The 16,728-nt window shown below is 35.8% G+C and overlaps 1 protein-coding gene across 1 annotated transcript; it reads left to right on the forward strand.

The window, feature by feature from the left end:
- The first annotated feature begins 850 nt into the window (after positions 1-850).
- On the forward strand, positions 851-4,081 carry LOC122723718 (NAC domain-containing protein 62-like). Its single transcript, XM_043956845.1, has 5 exons — positions 851-1,169; positions 1,248-1,427; positions 1,547-1,794; positions 2,174-3,202; positions 3,306-4,081. The coding sequence occupies exons 2-5, from the start codon at positions 1,250-1,252 to the stop codon at positions 3,426-3,428; spliced, it is 1,578 nt and encodes a 525-aa protein (XP_043812780.1). The 5' UTR covers positions 851-1,169; positions 1,248-1,249; the 3' UTR covers positions 3,429-4,081.
- Positions 4,082-16,728: the final 12,647 nt, after the last annotated feature.

Below are 16,728 nucleotides of genomic sequence, written 5' to 3' on the forward strand. Positions count from 1 at the left end.
ACCGAACCGGTCTGATTCGATTCAGTTTGATCAGTTTCGATTTTTAATAATTTTTTTATTTTTTACACTTTATTTTTAATATTTTAAAATTTAATTAAAATATTTTAATCTTAATATGATTTAATTTCTCTATATTATTGAAAAAACATATTATTATCACTAATCGGTTCGATTCGATTTTTTTATTTTTTTTTCTGATTAAAACCGAACCGAACTGAAATAACCAAAATTTTTGAAATTAAAAATCGAACTGAACCAAAATATATAAAAAATCGAACTAAATTTTTAAATCAATTCGATTCGATCGATTTTTTCGGTGTGAACCGAATACTGCTCACCCCGACGAGTTGAACTGGTTTACTCTTAAAGCTTTAAAATTCTTGTTCAACTATGAGCCACAGCTGGGGATCACAGAATATTTTATAATTTCGCAACAGATCACTTGCCTTTAATTTTGATCATATTTTCAATTTAATTATTTAATTTAAATTTGTTATTCTAATTTTAATTTTATTATCATAAATCTCCATATTATTTATTACGGTAGGTTTTCAGGGTAAAAATGCATTAATAGTTTTAATATTAAAAAATATTTAAATTAAAATATTATTTATTAAATATATTATTACTAGTGAAAATATTAAAATAATTAAATTTTAATTAGAAAAAATGAAATCATATAATAAATAAAAAATAAGAAAAGAGAAATAATATTTTATTTAAATTTACTCGAAAACCTGCAATAAAATATAAGTGTGAGTTTAACAATATTGAAATTAAAATTAAAGAGTTGTAATAAAAAATTAAAGTTAGAGTAACCAAATCCAAAAGATGGTAAAGATTAACAAGAATGACTTCACCATTAAAGCCTTCACTACTTCTCAGAGAGGTGGTACTACGATCACACGACCAATGGGCGATGACTCGGGGCGTATACTGTCGGAGTCTAAGTCAATGTCAATTTCTTTCCATCTGATTCTGTTCTGCCTACTAAAACCATTGTTCTTTCAGTGAAACCTTCACATTTCCCCCTTCTCCATAGTTAGCATTTCCTCTGTACCTCTTCTTCTTCTTCTTCCTCTTCTCCTCCTTTGCAATTACCAGATCTTTGATATCCTCCTTTTTCTGTTTCAGCTAAGAGGAATCAATCATGTGAGACGTCTCCTCCGGTGAGTGAAATTTTTCTTAGCTTTCTCTTACTCGCTTCTCTTTCTTCCGCTGATTCTTTAATTTGTTTCTTTTAAAAGATATGGCAGGTCCAATGCAGTCAGCGCCACCAAACTTACCGGTTGGGTGGAGATTCCACCCAACCGATTTTGAACTGCTTGACCCTTATTTGAAGAACAAGAGGCTTGGTCATCTTGCCCACTGCTTCTACATCGGAGAGTTTGAGCTATGCAATTTTAATCCTTCAGACCTCTTACCTGGTAATTAAATGTTTTAAACTCCATTTCTATTTTCTTATTTGTTTTTTTTTTCTTTTTTCTCGCTATACACGTATATACACAAATTAAATTAACCATAATGAAAATTTGTGCCTCTGTAGAATCGTCCGATGAAGAGTGCTATTTCTTCTGTCGACCTGAGCATTACTTAGAAAATGGACGGCGCAAAACGAAAAGGAAAGCGAGGACTGGATTCTGGAAAGGCACAGGCAAGACTATCTCAGTCACAAATAAAGATGATAATGAGGAGATTGGAACAAGAAAAATACTCGTTTACCATGATCCTAATCGGACTAAATGGGTCATACACGAGTATGCTTTCACTGCAAAACTCAACTTGCCCTTTAAGGTAGAATTCCAAAACCATGTTTCAAAATCACTTCAATTTAATATATGTATAAGATTTATAATTTTATTCATTTGGAAATTCACCTTATTGCTGGTTAAAATGTGCAAAAAAATCTGAATTTTTATCGTAATATTACTTGCGAGAAATTGCAATTACAGATATTTATGCAGATCCTATATTTCAGTGATCTTTGTCCAGGGTGTTCTGCTAGTTCTATTTTTTATTTGAAAGTTTGGCGATGTAATAAATTCTCTGCAAATTTGATGCCATGACTTCTGTTTGTTCTTTTATTTCCTCAAAATTTGGATGCCATAAATCTCTTGCAGCTCCGTAATCTGCTTTTGCTGATTAGTAAAGTATTATTTTTGTGCTTACACAGGGAGACTTCGTTCTTTGTAAATTACATGTAAACAAGAAGCAAACAGGCAATAAGAAGTCGACGAAGATTCAACCAAGTTCGAAGAATAAAAAGGCAAATCAAAAGTTAAAGGATATAAAGCTAGGTTGCAAGAAAGGTAAACCAAGTAAGAAGGCAAGAATGGATTTATCCGATTGCAATGCAGCTTCAGCTTCTACTTTTGAAAATCAAAATTTAATGACTAGTTCAGCCTATGGTGAAGGTGAACCACACAATCATATGACCTCTGATTGTGAAAATCAGAATCCAAATAAGATGGTTGCAATTCCAACCCATGAGGTAGGTGATTTTGGCTATCAAAAGGATTCTAATTTCTCATATGGAAACCCATATGATATGTCTGCTTTCTCAACCTACAACAAAGGTCAAGAATCTTTATCAATGACTCAAACTCCATATGGCATACATAATGTTTCAACCTGTAACAAAGTTGAAACAAGTTGTCTATTAGCTTCTCATTTGGAATATCAAAATCCAAATGAGATTAGTATTATTTCATCAAACGAGAAGTGTACACCAGTTTGCCAATGGGCTTCTGGTGTTGAAGATCAACATCCATATGAGATAACTACTGTTTCAGCAGATAACAAAGATGAAACGAGTAGTCTTATGGATTTTCAATTTGAAACTCAAAACCCATTAAAGATGAATTTTAAATCATCTTATGATAATGGTATACCAACTAACCCTGGTATTTTGGATTTTGGAAGTCAAAATCCCAGCATGAATTCCAATATATCAGTCTCTGAAGAAGGTGAATGGAATCACCTCATAGGAGTACCTTCTTATTTTGAAAATCAAAATCAATATGAGAATACTGATAATTCAATTCCCGGAAATTATTGGAGTACCTGCATTGCTTCTTATATTCAAGATACTACCTTTCAAGATGTGGAATTTCAACATAACACCCAAGACATGTCAATCTTTGAAGGACATATGATCAATCACTCGCTGGATAGTCTGTTAGGAGAATATTCATTTTCCGAGGTGAGAAATGGCATGCTTGGTGGAAAATTCTTAATTTTGTTCCTTTCAAGAAGGGGAAGCAAACTCGGAACTTACATTTGCTTTATTGTGATTCTTTTTGCAGAATGAGATATTTACACGTGATGAACAAGAAGACACTGGTTGCTCTGCACTGCAACAGCCTATTCACAACAAAGAGAACCCTTGTCACAGTGGCTTCGGTGCCTCTGTGTCTACTTCCACGTGAAACGTTCCTATTCAGTTCATTATTGGGAACTAGAGAACATTAATATTACAACTGGAGTCTCAGTATGTTATGTAGACAGGTCAGGTAAAGAGGGTAGACTATATTCCTCTGCTGCATCAAATGCGTCGTAAAGAAAATAAGACAACTATTGAAGGAACCAAATAGCTCTAGTTGTGTTTGGTTCCCTGTATTAAACTATCAATGGTTGATAGACATTACCATTGATTGGCCCAATGATACACGTGCCAAGTTAGAGTTGGTTTAGCTCCATCTTCAAGCTTATATCCTTTATATATAGGCTTTCTACTAAAAAATTCTGCAGATGTATGATTACAAAGATGCCTCTCTTATAGAAAGAGAGGCAACTCTTGTCCCAGAGTTATGACGACTACTGTTGTGTTCTGATGTGAATTGTATCAAGAACTAGCAGCTCGTATTTTCTCGATATGTACCTCTGAATCTAAATCATTATGTGATAGATCAAGCAGCCCTTTTCTTATGCATGCTGGAGCAAATTATTGAATTGCTAATGCTTGCATGTGGGTCCCAGGATTCTTGTGATCATGTTTAGATGGCTAAGAATGATTTACTTCCTCGTGAATCTAGTCTATCCAATCTGTGATAGCATCAGGTATGTAAATTTTCTTTTTCCATCATCTTGATCAAACTTTCATTCATCTTCTATCCTATGTGATTAATAATTAAATTAAAATAAATATTTTATATTTTTGGTTTAGACGAGAAAATCTTAATTCCATTAAGCTAGGTGTCTTCTCACTTTTTTATATCTTAATAGTTCTATCTAATTTATAAATTCATTAATTATTGTTAAAAAATTAAAAATTTTTATTTATTTATGTTTTTTTCTGTCGGAGATACAAAGAGATTAACAAGGCCAAATATCCTTGATGAAAAGAGATTGAGCAGAACTATTGGTTCGAAAGTTGGGATTCTTCAGAATCTCTCTAGCAAGGAGATGGGAAGTTTCATTCTGTTGCCTTCTAACCCAATTGAAAGAGATGAAATCCAGATGAAATCCACATCTTTGCTCAATTCTTGAATATCGTTGACAATATTCTGAATCATAATGGTTCTTTTCCAGAACATAGGCCATCAAAGAGCACCTTGCAATTTCCTTCCACAATTAGATTATTGATGTTCCTGTTGCGAGCCAAACTGACAGCCTCTCTACATGCCATGCTTTCTAGATTAAGAGGATCCAAAATATGAGGAACTGGTACACAACCAATTATATCCTGTTGCGAGCCAAACTGACAGCCTCTCTACATGCCATGCTTTCTAGAATAAGAGGATCCAAAATATGAGTAACTGGTACACATAACCAATCTATAATCCGAGAGTTATGATATTTCAAAATAACCGCTAAAGCATCCATATTCCGAAACTTATCTGAAGCCGCATCAAAATTTACTTGGAGTACACTTGCACTTGGCGGTTCCCAATATGGGGAAGAAACATTAGGATCTTAAAGAGGTGGGGAGAAGGGGTATTAGCTGCCTTGAACCTATCTTGATGGTTGAGAGCCGACGCAATAATGTCTTGTGGTTGTTGATGGATGTGGCGGAATACCAAATTATTTATAGCTTTTCATAGGCTGCAAAGGATAAAAATCGCCATCTAAATAAGATCTTGACTCTCCTCATGTTCTTTGAGTGCTGAATTAATCTCCTTCTAACTATCTATGAAAGAATATTCCCTAATGAGCGTAGATCGGAATTAGAGAGATATAAACTAGATTGTTATAGCCTTAGGACATTCTAGGAAGATATGCTTGATATATTCTACTTGACTACAAACCATGCATTCCGGATGTATATACTGTATACGCTTGTGAATTGCCAAGCTTGTAGGAAGCTTTTCTGAAAGGGCACTCTAGAGGAAAATTGATAGTTTAGATGGAAGGCTAAGCTTCCAAGTTTTCCTCCAGAATGATTCTAGGTACCGTTAAGAACTTGGTTCAGAAGCTGCAAGGTTTGCTTGTTTAGAAGCCTTCCTAAGGTGTCTTGCAATGAAGTATCCCAATTAAATCGTGTATCTTTCATGTCTTTCATGGTGCCAAACCAACCTATTGTTTTGCTTGCAAACACCAACAGGGAGCGATAAAATAAAATCAGCATCTTCCTCCACAAAATTATTTCTTACCCAATGGTGTTTCAAGAATTAGTGGAAGGATCTAGCAGTTGTGATGTCCAGATAATATTTGAGTCATGGTCATCTCTCACTCTAGGTTTGTCGAGAAATGTTTGAGGTATTCAACTGTCATCCTTGAACATAACAGAGCGACCATCGTGCATATGCCAAAAGGCATAAAAAAAGAAACGGGCTGAGGATAGAAAAGATTGAAGAAGAAGGAAGGATCAAGGCTGATCGACACTGGTACAAACAAGAAGCCACGCTTCAGTGAATTTGGAAAATCCTAAAAAGGGTAGGGGTGTAATCGAGCCGAGTCGAGCCGAGTTTTGTAAAGCTCAAGCTCGTTTATTAAAAAAGTTTGGAAACTCGAGCTCTAATATTTGATTCGAGCTCGGCTCGAGAATTAAATATTATAATCGAGCTCGATTCGAACTCCACTCGTGAAAGGCTCGTTCGATTTAATAACGAGGCTAATTCGAGTTCGAGCTCGAAAAACTCGATTAAGAAGCTCGTTAATAAAACTCGAGCTCGAACTCGGAAAGCTCGATTAAGAAACTCGTTAAAAAAGCTCGAGACCGAGCTCAAAATTAAAAAGTTTGGTTTGAGCTCAAGTTCAGGCTCGAGCTCGAATTAATAATTAAATTTTAATCAGTTTTTAATCATCATTAATTTAAATAATATAAAAAAAAGGAGAGTGTACATAAAAAAAATTACGTAACACAATTTATAACTAAAATAACACAAATAAATATAAATTCAACAATATAATAAAATTAGATCACACACAAAGTTTAATATCAAACGAATAAAGTTGATTCCAACTTCCAACAGTTGAAATAAGCTAATATAATTTAATTATCTTCATAATCATCTTCATGCTTGTTCAATTAGTTAACTTGAATTTCAACTTCAACATCCATATAACCTTAATTAATTATTATTAATATACTTTGATAATTATTATCATCTTTTACATTGTATGCTTAATTATATACAAATTTTTTTTTATAATTATACTTTAATTTTAAAATGTATATAATTTTTACAACTCAATTTATCATGGAGTACTATAATTTTAAAGAATACTTATTATAATAATTAATATTAATTATTTGTGATTATACATTAATTTTATGGAATCTTATTATAATAATTATATACAAAAGATTTTTATAATTTAATTTTAAAGAATATTAATTATAATAATTAATCTTAATTATTTATAATTTTCAATACTATAATTTTCAAGTATTTATAATAGTTTAAATTTTATAACTTTCTAGTTATTTTTATTTTTTTAATAATATATGAACTTGTTCATAAATTTATTTAACGAATTGGTTCACCAATTTATTTAAACAATATTACTCACGAGCCTATTTAACGAGTCTGCTCGTGAGTCTTCTCAACGAGCCAGCTCGCGAGCCTAAAAACGAGCCAGCTCGCGAGCCTTAACAAGCCGAATACTATAGAACTCAAGCTCGGCTCGTTTAAGTGACGAGTCTCAAAATTGAGTTCGAGTTTGGCTCGTTTAAAAAACGAGCCGAACTCGGTCGAGTTTTTATCGAGTCGAGTCTCGAGTAGCTCACGAATAGCTTGGCTCATTTATAGCCTTAAGGAAGGGCTAAACCCCAGAAGAGCTGTTTTTTTTGTTTTCTCTTTGGCATGTTTGAAACTTTTTGTTTTTTTGCCCCCAAAGATGATTTTTTGTTTTTCGGTTGTCAAAGCAAAGGTGGTAGGTTGGACAGTTTTTTTTTTTTTTTGTCAAAGCAAAGGTGGTAGTCATAGTTTGGACACTATTATATATGCAATTAATCATATGTGGTTTTAGCCGTACATTTTCCCCTCGCGTTGTCCCAATAATTCTCTCTTCCTATTCGCCCAGGGGTGTCTGCTTTAACATTTGAATCAAGAAGTGACTAAATCGGATGTCTATTTTGAACCGGATGTACGGAAAATTTTTTTTCAGATATGTATGCACTTTTTTTCCAATTTAATAATTTTATTGTAAAGAGATATTTAAGTAACAGTGCAATACACTCTATACTAGTGAGTCCGTTGCTAGTATTTCTTTAATAATAAAAAATGAAATTAATTTTAATTTTATATTATTTTTCTTTTATATTGTAAAACGATGAAAGTAAATATGATATTTTTTTATGGTCCGGTGGTGATGTGACTGGTTACTTGATATGGGATATTATCAGCTAATGAATAGGTAATTCCGCGATTGCAGACGTAATGAGAATATACTGAATTATACCATATAACAGTAATTTTGTGTCTTGACTCGCCATGTCGAGGGAAGAACGTGTTTTTGATGATGATCTGGGTATTTGAGATGTTTGGGACTTTTTTTTCTCTGGATGGACCGCCTTTCCTACGTATTTGGTCATTGCCACGTGGCCCTATCTCGTATAAACAGTTTACGGTTTATTTTAGACAATTATTATGTAACATCAAATATTTCTTCGCTAGTTTTTAATTCTTCGACTTTTAAAGAGATATATTTCATTGAGATCTGGGGCACGTGACCCCTCAATATTAATTGATATTAATTTCTAATTGCTCACGCTGTTTTGCTTATCTAACTTTTAAATGATGACTGTAATGCTTATCATGTCACATTTAAAATCTGCGGTCAAAACCATCCTATAAAAGCCCTTCGTCTTTCCCAAATACTATTTTTGCTCTCTTTTGTAACCTTTTAGATAAACTTGCTTTGCAACTTCCATTCCATTTTTGCTCCTTACGAAATTACTTTTTCTATGGTAATTATATTTTCCTTTTTCTTTAATATGAACATCAACACCTCTTCTTTTCTTTCCCCTAATGGGATTTCTTTCTCTAACTCCTTCTCTGATGGCCCCATTTGAGCATTGCCCCCTATCATTCCGTTGAGGGAGATTCTAGAGAATGAGGGTGGTCTACTCAGTGAGAACTCGTTTGTCCTCCCTGAGCGCGATGTGGATTGTTTGTATGATAGTTACCATATTCCTCGAGAGTCTTTCCAAGTCTCGGCGCCTTCTCCCCACATCCATGTCAACAATTGGATCTCTATCGAGGACACTTATCATTGTGTTTGAGGAGCAGATGAAGGCAATTCTCCAATTCTCTTTGGACCCTTTTTTCCGAAGGTCCTTTGATTTCACAAATTTTCGATTGCCCAGCTTCATTTTAATAGCCAGAGAATCCTTGTAACTTTCGGTTCATGTACTTCAATAATCATATCGAACCGAATGCAGCACTTTTCTCCTAGTTGCACCAGCTGAGTATCTGTAAACATGAAGAGTTTTGGTACTTTCGTAGTAAAAAATACTTAACCATTTTTTACCAGATGCCTTCCTCTTTAAAATGATGGAAAAATAGATTTTCGGTCCTTCACCGCCGAACGTCGGGTGGGTATTGGGCGTCTTCAAACAAGTTGGTATTTTTGGATGGAATTAAAGAAGGATGGGTCTGTACAAGGGAGGAGGACAAATATTTAGCCTTTCTCTTAATGATGGCTAAAGCCTTAAAGAAAATAGACATCATCCAGGTGATAAGGAATGCTATTTTTTATTGGTAGAGTCATCTGCAGGCAAATCAAACCCGGGGTCCTCACTCGTCCAACTTTTCCAACCTTGGCAAAGGTGCTTTCCAGACTTAAAATGAGGATACTTCTTGTAATACCCGGCTAGACTCCGGTATCGGAATTCCTACCGTCCGGTGGAATCTCGGATGTCGGAAGCCTCTAGTAGGGTAGAAACATGTTTTCATGAAATGTTTTAATGTTTTTGGATGATTTTAAGTAAAGAGGAAATGAGTTTTTGAATAAAAAACACCCTTGGAGGAAACTCAGGTTCGGCCGCCGAAACTCAAAGTTCGGCCGCCGAACATGTATGCATTTCGGGTGTGCCTTAGGCCCCCGAAGGCATAAGTGAGGGAAGCCCAGGTTCGGCCGCCGAACCTCAAGTTCGGCCGCCGAACATGGCATGCATGCGGAGGCACGTTCGGCCCCCGAACGTGGCCTGGCCAGCCACTATAAAAGGGTCCCTTAGCCGAAAATGGGCGAGCTTTTCTCCCCATTGTCGGCCAAGGTGAGCTCTCCGCCGTTCCTCACCAATCCTTGAGTTTTTCCTTCAAATCTTTCAAGATTTTCACAAGTTTTTGCTTTGTTTTGAAGATTTTTGAGTTTAAAGCAAGTTTTGGAGCTTTGAGGTTCAAGAACTCAAAAATCTCCCACCTCCGAGTTTAGGACGTCTCTCTCTCGATCTTCAAGAGGTAAGAGCCGATCTTAAGCTCATTTTATGTTTAAAATAAGTTTTATGCAAGATCTATGGGGTAGAATGCATGTTTAGCTCATAGTTAGGTTTTTGAGTTTATGTTGTGTTTTTTAGCAATGTGTTGTTGTTGTGTGTTGTAGTTGGGGTTTAAGTTAGTTTGAAGCCCCTAGGAGCCAATGTATGTATATTTGCATGTTTTGGTTGAGCTAAATGCATGATTGGAAGTTTTGGAGGCAAATATGCTTAAAGGAGCCAAGTTTTTGCCCTTTGGCAGAAACCAGGTTCGGCAGCCAAAGGAACTTTCGGCCGCCGAACATGGCTGGGGAGGCAGGCCTTTCGGCTGCCGAAGTTGCCCCCGAAAAGAGACTTTCGTCTCTGTCTGGGACTTTCGGCCGCCGAAGGTGCCGCCGAACCTGCCTGGGTTTCGGCTCTGGAGGGACGTTCGACCGCCGAAGGTGCCGCCGAACCTGCCCTGTCCAGCCTTCCTTTGCATGTTTTTGCATGATTGTCTTGAGGTGTTTTAGGGAGTTTTTGGGGGATGTTTTTAGAGTTATGTTCTAGTTGTTTGGTCCCTCATTTGAGTCCACCTGTGTAGGTTCGGACCCGAGGAACCGAGGACCCCAGCAGTGAGTTCAGCTGCTTCTGAGTCAGTAGAGTTTCAGCTAGAGGTGAGTGGAATAACTCTTATGCTTTTAAATAAATAAACCAGTTTTAGCATGATTCACGCATCATGAATGCCATGAGATATTTTAGGTTGTTTGCATTAGAAATCACGAATATGTTTTATTGCATAATATGATGATGATGTGGATGAATGTTGAATGATCCTTTAGTCCTCGTATGTTATGATATGTTGACGATACGGTACGAAAGACCAGTGAGGCCCATTCTACGCCCCTGGCATTATGGAATGTTATGTCATGCTATGTTATGATTATGTAAGAGAAAGACCAGTGAGGCCCATTCTACGCCCCTGGCACGGTCGGACCATGTAGAGGACTATTGGTGACAAATTCATCCTTGATGTGATTAGCTGTGATGTGATGCATTTCATGTTATCATATGTTTTAAATGTTTTACTATTCTGCTCACTGGGCTCTAGTAGCTCACCCCTTTTCCCTAATCCCCCAGGATTGCAGGTACGGGCTAGACAGAGAAGTCAAGAAGAGTAAAGTCTTGTAATTGTAATAGTTAGAAAGTGGACATGATAAATTGTAAGATGATGTATAACTGAATAGTTATGTTATGTATAATGAGATTGAGGATTAGAAGTTGTGCTTGACCCTATAGATGTTGTAATCCCTTTTTGTTACATGATTTTAATGTTTTATGATAAAGATGCTAGCCAACTCAACACATGTATATCGCCCATTGGGCATTGATGAAATCCCACAGAGGGATTAATGTTTATGTATATGTTATGTTCAATGCATGCTCAGGTTGAGTTTGGCGTATGATAGAATGAATGAAAGAAAAGTTTTAAATTTTTATGTATGGGATTAAGCAGGTTCACAGGATGTGTGTTAGGCTTGCTACGGGTCCCGGCGGCCTTAAGTCGACCCGGATCCTAGCGCCGGTAGCGGTCCGATTTTCGGGTCGTTACAGAATGGTATCAGAGCCCTAGGTTCATATGGTCGGTCCTAGAGTGTCGGGCTCATAGATGTTATAGAAGGTCAAGCACAATAGGAAGATCATGTCCACTAGGATAGGATGCGGAGTCCTGTCTTACTTGATGATGTGAAATGCCATGATATGCTATGATGTGTGATGCGGGTTCATGTGTGCCCACATGAACCATATGATGCTAATGTTTATGTGATGTATACTGCTTTTCAGAAAACAGGATGAGAGGAACTCGTCGATCAGCAAGATTGACTGGAGTGCCACCTGAGGATGAGGGCATGAGCGCCCGTCCTCCTACATTGCCTAGGGCAATGTCAAGCAGGTCCAACAGGGACAGAGTAGTAAGAGACCCTAGAAGGTCTTTGGATCTGGGTAGAAGCAGATCAGTCAGAGGAACAGTTCAGGGAGGAGCGTTAGAGGACATGGGGGATGATATGGATGTAGAGCAGAGGAGGGATGGCTGTAACGACCCGAAAACCGGACCGCTACCGGCGCTAGGATTCGGGTCGGCTTAAGGCCGCCAGAACCCGTAGCAAGCCAAACATACATCCTGTGAACCTGTTTAATCCCATACATGGTCAACAACATACATAAAAATTAAAAACTTTTCTTTCATTCAAACATTTCTTTACCAAGCCTAGCCTGTGCATGCACAAACATAACATAAACCTCTCATTGGAGTCCTCATCAATTGCTCCAATGGGGCAACATAACATAACATAGGCTTGGAATACATAGGCATCATAAAAACATTATATCTCGTACAAGACCATGTGTACAGGGAATACAACAGACTCTAGTCAAGCACATTATTAAACTTACATTACATTACATCTCATACTTTTACATTACCAACAAACCATGTCCACAGCTAAGCTATTACATAAACTTCTCTTACTCTGATGACTTCTCTATCTACTCTGCACCTGCAAGACTGGGGTTAAGGGAGAGGGGGTGAGCTATAAAGCCCAATGAGCAGAAACTAAAAATATTTGCTTTAATTCCTCCATTTTTAGGTATATTATTATTCATTTTATTACTATTATTATTATTATTTTATTTTATCATATTATTTAACTTTTTCTTTCTTTCTCTTATTCATGCTTTCATGAAATGCAACACATCACAGTTAATCACATAAAGGATGGTATTGTCACCATTAGTCCTCAACATCTCCAAATGCCAGGGGCGTAGAATGGGCCTCACTAGTCTTTCTCTTACATACATAACATAACATAACATAACATTCCAATATGCCAGGGGCGTAGAATGGGCCTCACTGGTCTTTCTCTTACATACATAACATAACATAACATTCCAATATGCCAGGGGCGTAGAATGGGCCTCACTGGTCTCTCTCTTAACTTAGTCCAGGGGCGTAGAATGGGCCTCACTGGTCTTCCATAACATATCATCATAGCATAACATCAGAGGACTATGGATCACCCAACAACCATCCACATCAACATCAATTTATGCAATGCAGCATATTCGTGAATTCTAATGCAAACATCCTGAAATATTGCATGGCATAATGATGCATGGGCAATGCTTTATGATTCATTCATTTATTTATTTATTCATTTACTTTACTTTAAAACTTAAGGGGTTGTTCCACTCACCTGGTGGCTGAAGCTTTAACAACGAACTCTGAACGACTATCTCACAACCGGGGGTCTCGGTTCCTCGGGTCCGAACCTACACAGGTGGACTCAAATGAGGCACCAAACAACAAGAACATAACTCTAAACATACCCCCAAAAACCTCCTAAAAACACCTCAAAACACTCCTAGGAAGCATGCAAGAAAAGGCTGGACAGGGCACTTTCGGCGGCACCTTCGGCGGCCGGAAGTCCCTCCAGAGCCGAAAGTCAGGCAGGTTCGGCGGCACCTTCGGCGGCCGAAACTCCCAGACAGAGGCGAAACTCATGCATGTTCGGCGGCACCTTCGGCGGCTGAAAGTCCCAGACAGAGACGAAAGTCTCTTTTCGAGGGCAACTTCGGCAGCCGAAAGGCCTGCCTTCCCAGCCATGTTCGGCGGCCGAAAGTGCCTTCGGCTGCCGAACCTGGTTTCTGCCAAAGGGCAGAAACTTTGGCTCCTCTATGCACATTTGCCTCCCAACTCTCAAATCATGCATAAACACCATATATCACACCTAGGGGTCTCAAACTATCAAATACCCCAACTACAACACTTCAAACACACAAAATCAACATACATTGTTCATCAAAACATCAAAACTTTGAACAAATTAAATTTCAAAATGATTGAGGATAGGGTTGTGTTTTATTGTTTCATTTTAATTTATGTGCTTGAGGACAAGTAAAAGTGCAAGTGTGGAGGAATCTGATGAGTTGCAAAACTCATAACTTTTTCCTTATTTAATTCCATAATTTTGCTATGATTTTGTTATAAATATTTAATTTTTACTTTGGAGTTTAATTTTAGACAGATTTTTTGAATGGAAGTTGAGGAAATGATAAGATAAGTTCAGCAGATTTTGTCACATAAGAAAGGATAAGATAAGTTTCTAAGTTGGATCAAACACAATAGGGATAAGATAGGAGAAGTATAATTTATTTTAAATTATTAAATTTTATCTTTTTGTGCACTTCTAGAATTAAACCCACGCATATATTTCCTCCTCTCCCTTTCCACATTTCTTGGTGTCGTCGCCTCTCTCTCTTCTTCTCCATCTTCTTCTTTTCTCCTTCTTTTCTTTAGTTTTACAATTTTATTATGACTCTTAAAGACTAAATAATTATTTTAAGTTGAATGTTAATTTAAATAGAGGTTTTTTTCAAATTGTGAGGTTATGTATTTCAATGTTTTCATCTTATTTTTATTTTCTGTTAATTTTTGAATTCGAGAAACACTACTTCCATTGTTATTTTCTTGAGAATTCAAGGGGTCCATTGAATCTCTTGGGAAGACAACATATTGCTAATTAATCCAATCAAATCTGTAATTGTGTAATTGGATTAATAATAAGTATCAATTAACATATTAGTTTATATTAAGGAATCAGTAGATTTGATTTAAATAAAACGCGTGTTTTTATTGAAAAAGTTTGAATTATTCTCTCTTAATGTAGTTGACTAATTAAATCTGCACGCGTGTTGATGTCATTAGTTAACTAGGAATTAAATCTATACACGTGTTGATGTCATTAGGTAACCAAACAATAAATAATAAAATAAATTAATTTTTTTAATTAATGATCAGCGGCAAAATATCTCAATTTGATTATTTTCGTGGGATTTCATCAATGCCCAATGGGCGATATACATGTGTTGAGTTGGCTAGCATCTTTATCATAAAACATTAAAATCATGTAACAAAAAGGGATTACTACATCTATAGGGTCAAGCACAACTTCTAATCCTCAATCTCATTATACATAACATAACTATTCAGTTATACATCATCTTACAATTTATCATGTCCACTTTCTAACTATTACAATTACGAGACTTTACTCTTCTTGACTTCTCTGTCTAGCCCGTACCTGCAATCCTGGGGGATTAGGGAAAAGGGGTGAGCTACTAGAGCCCAGTGAGCAGAATAGTAAAACATTTAAAACATATGATAACATGAAATGCATCACATCACAGCTAATCACATCAAGGATGAATTTGTCACCAATAGTCCTCTACATGGTCCGACCGTGCCAGGGGCGTAGAATGGGCCTCACTGGTCTTTCTCTTACATAATCATAACATAGCATGACATAACTGTAATACCCGGCTAGACTCTGATATCGGAATTCCTACCGTCTGGTGGAATCTCGGATGTCGGAAACCTCTAGTAGGGTAGAAACATGTTTTCATAAAATGTTTTAAAGCATTTCATGGTTTTAAGTATGAAAATTAAATGAGTTTTTCATGAGAAGTCTTTGGAGGAAGAGTGATTAATGTTTATGTATATGTTATGTTAAGCATGCTCAGGTTGAGTTTGGCGTATGATAGAATGAATGAAAGAAAAGTTTTAAATTTTTATGTATGGGATTAAGCAGGTTCACAGGATGTGTGTTAGGCTTGCTACGGGTCCCGGCGGCCTTAAGTCGACCCGGATCCTAGCGCCGGTAGCGGTCCGATTTTCGGGTTGTTACACTTCTCTTTTTGTCTTTTTTTTTTTTGAATTATTTTTCTTACTTGCTTTTCCGTTTTTTCAGATATGATAGGATCAAGCAAGTTTGCTGAGACGACACAGATCACTCGCAAAAGCAAAGTTGTCGTTGGGATTGCTAGTCCCCTCTAAGTGTGCTTGCCCCTCATAAGAGATTATTATGCTTTCTCCTCCCCCACCCCTTCCCACAACGAAACAGTAGAAGAGTGATGTGCGTTGAATTCATCAATTAAAATTGATTTTTTTTATTGATTTAAAAGAATTTGCAAATAAATTGATTTTAAAAAATTAAAGAAATAAAATATTTGGATGATAAAATAAATAATCAGATTAAAGATTTCGATAATTAAAATGGAGAGATTTGGAGTTTATCATTGATTAAAATGATAATTTATTTAATTATTCATCTTTTAGTTATAGTGTTCAAATAAATGAATTTTACCATTTGTTACTTATGATTAAATTAATGCGCATAACACTTAAATTAATTTCTAGTTAATTAATAATTTCATCAAATATGTAGATTTAATTAATTAACTACTTTAAAAAAGAAAAATTCAAACTTGATCAATAATAGTAAACGAATTATTTAAACCAAATTAATTAATTACTCAATATAAATGAATATACTAATTATTATATGTATTAATCCAATTAAATAATTATATATTTACTTGAGTTAGCAATATAATATTTATTTAAGAGATTTAATAGACACTTATGAAAAAAGGAGAGTCTTTAATGATAATTCAGATATTTAAAATGTCTAAATCTTTTATTTCTCGAGATAAATAGTCTTTTCTATATATTTATTCTTTTTCATATAATCTTATCTCATATTGAAAGCTCATGATTTAATTTGAATTTGATTCTTCTCAGGTAACTTTATCTCATATTCACATTTCATAATTTGGTTTAAATCTGATTTTTACAACATAATCTTATCTTATATTGATAGTTCTATATTTGAGTTGCACGGCTTTATTATGTAAAATCAATTTTATTAATTAATATTTGTAAATAATATGAAAAAGAAGTACAAGGGGACCTCCAACCAATAAATAAATAAATAATTGAAAAACATGGTAATTTCCGCGGGTAGTGGACTGGGAGCGACGATCACTCTTCG

Source organism: Manihot esculenta, chromosome 5, assembly GCF_001659605.2.
Source record: "Manihot esculenta cultivar AM560-2 chromosome 5, M.esculenta_v8, whole genome shotgun sequence".
NCBI lineage: Eukaryota > Viridiplantae > Streptophyta > Magnoliopsida > Malpighiales > Euphorbiaceae > Manihot > Manihot esculenta.

Excerpts from the sequence above, each read along its gene's own strand:
- LOC122723718 (XM_043956845.1), top strand. The coding sequence starts at position 1,250 with ATGGCAGGTCCAATGCAGTCAGCGCCACCAAACTTACCGGTTGGGTGG. Across the intron at positions 1,795-2,173 it reads AACTCAACTTGCCCTTTAAG|GGAGACTTCGTTCTTTGTAA; the intron begins GTAGAATTCCAA and ends GTGCTTACACAG. Across the intron at positions 3,203-3,305 it reads GAGAATATTCATTTTCCGAG|AATGAGATATTTACACGTGA; the intron begins GTGAGAAATGGC and ends TTCTTTTTGCAG.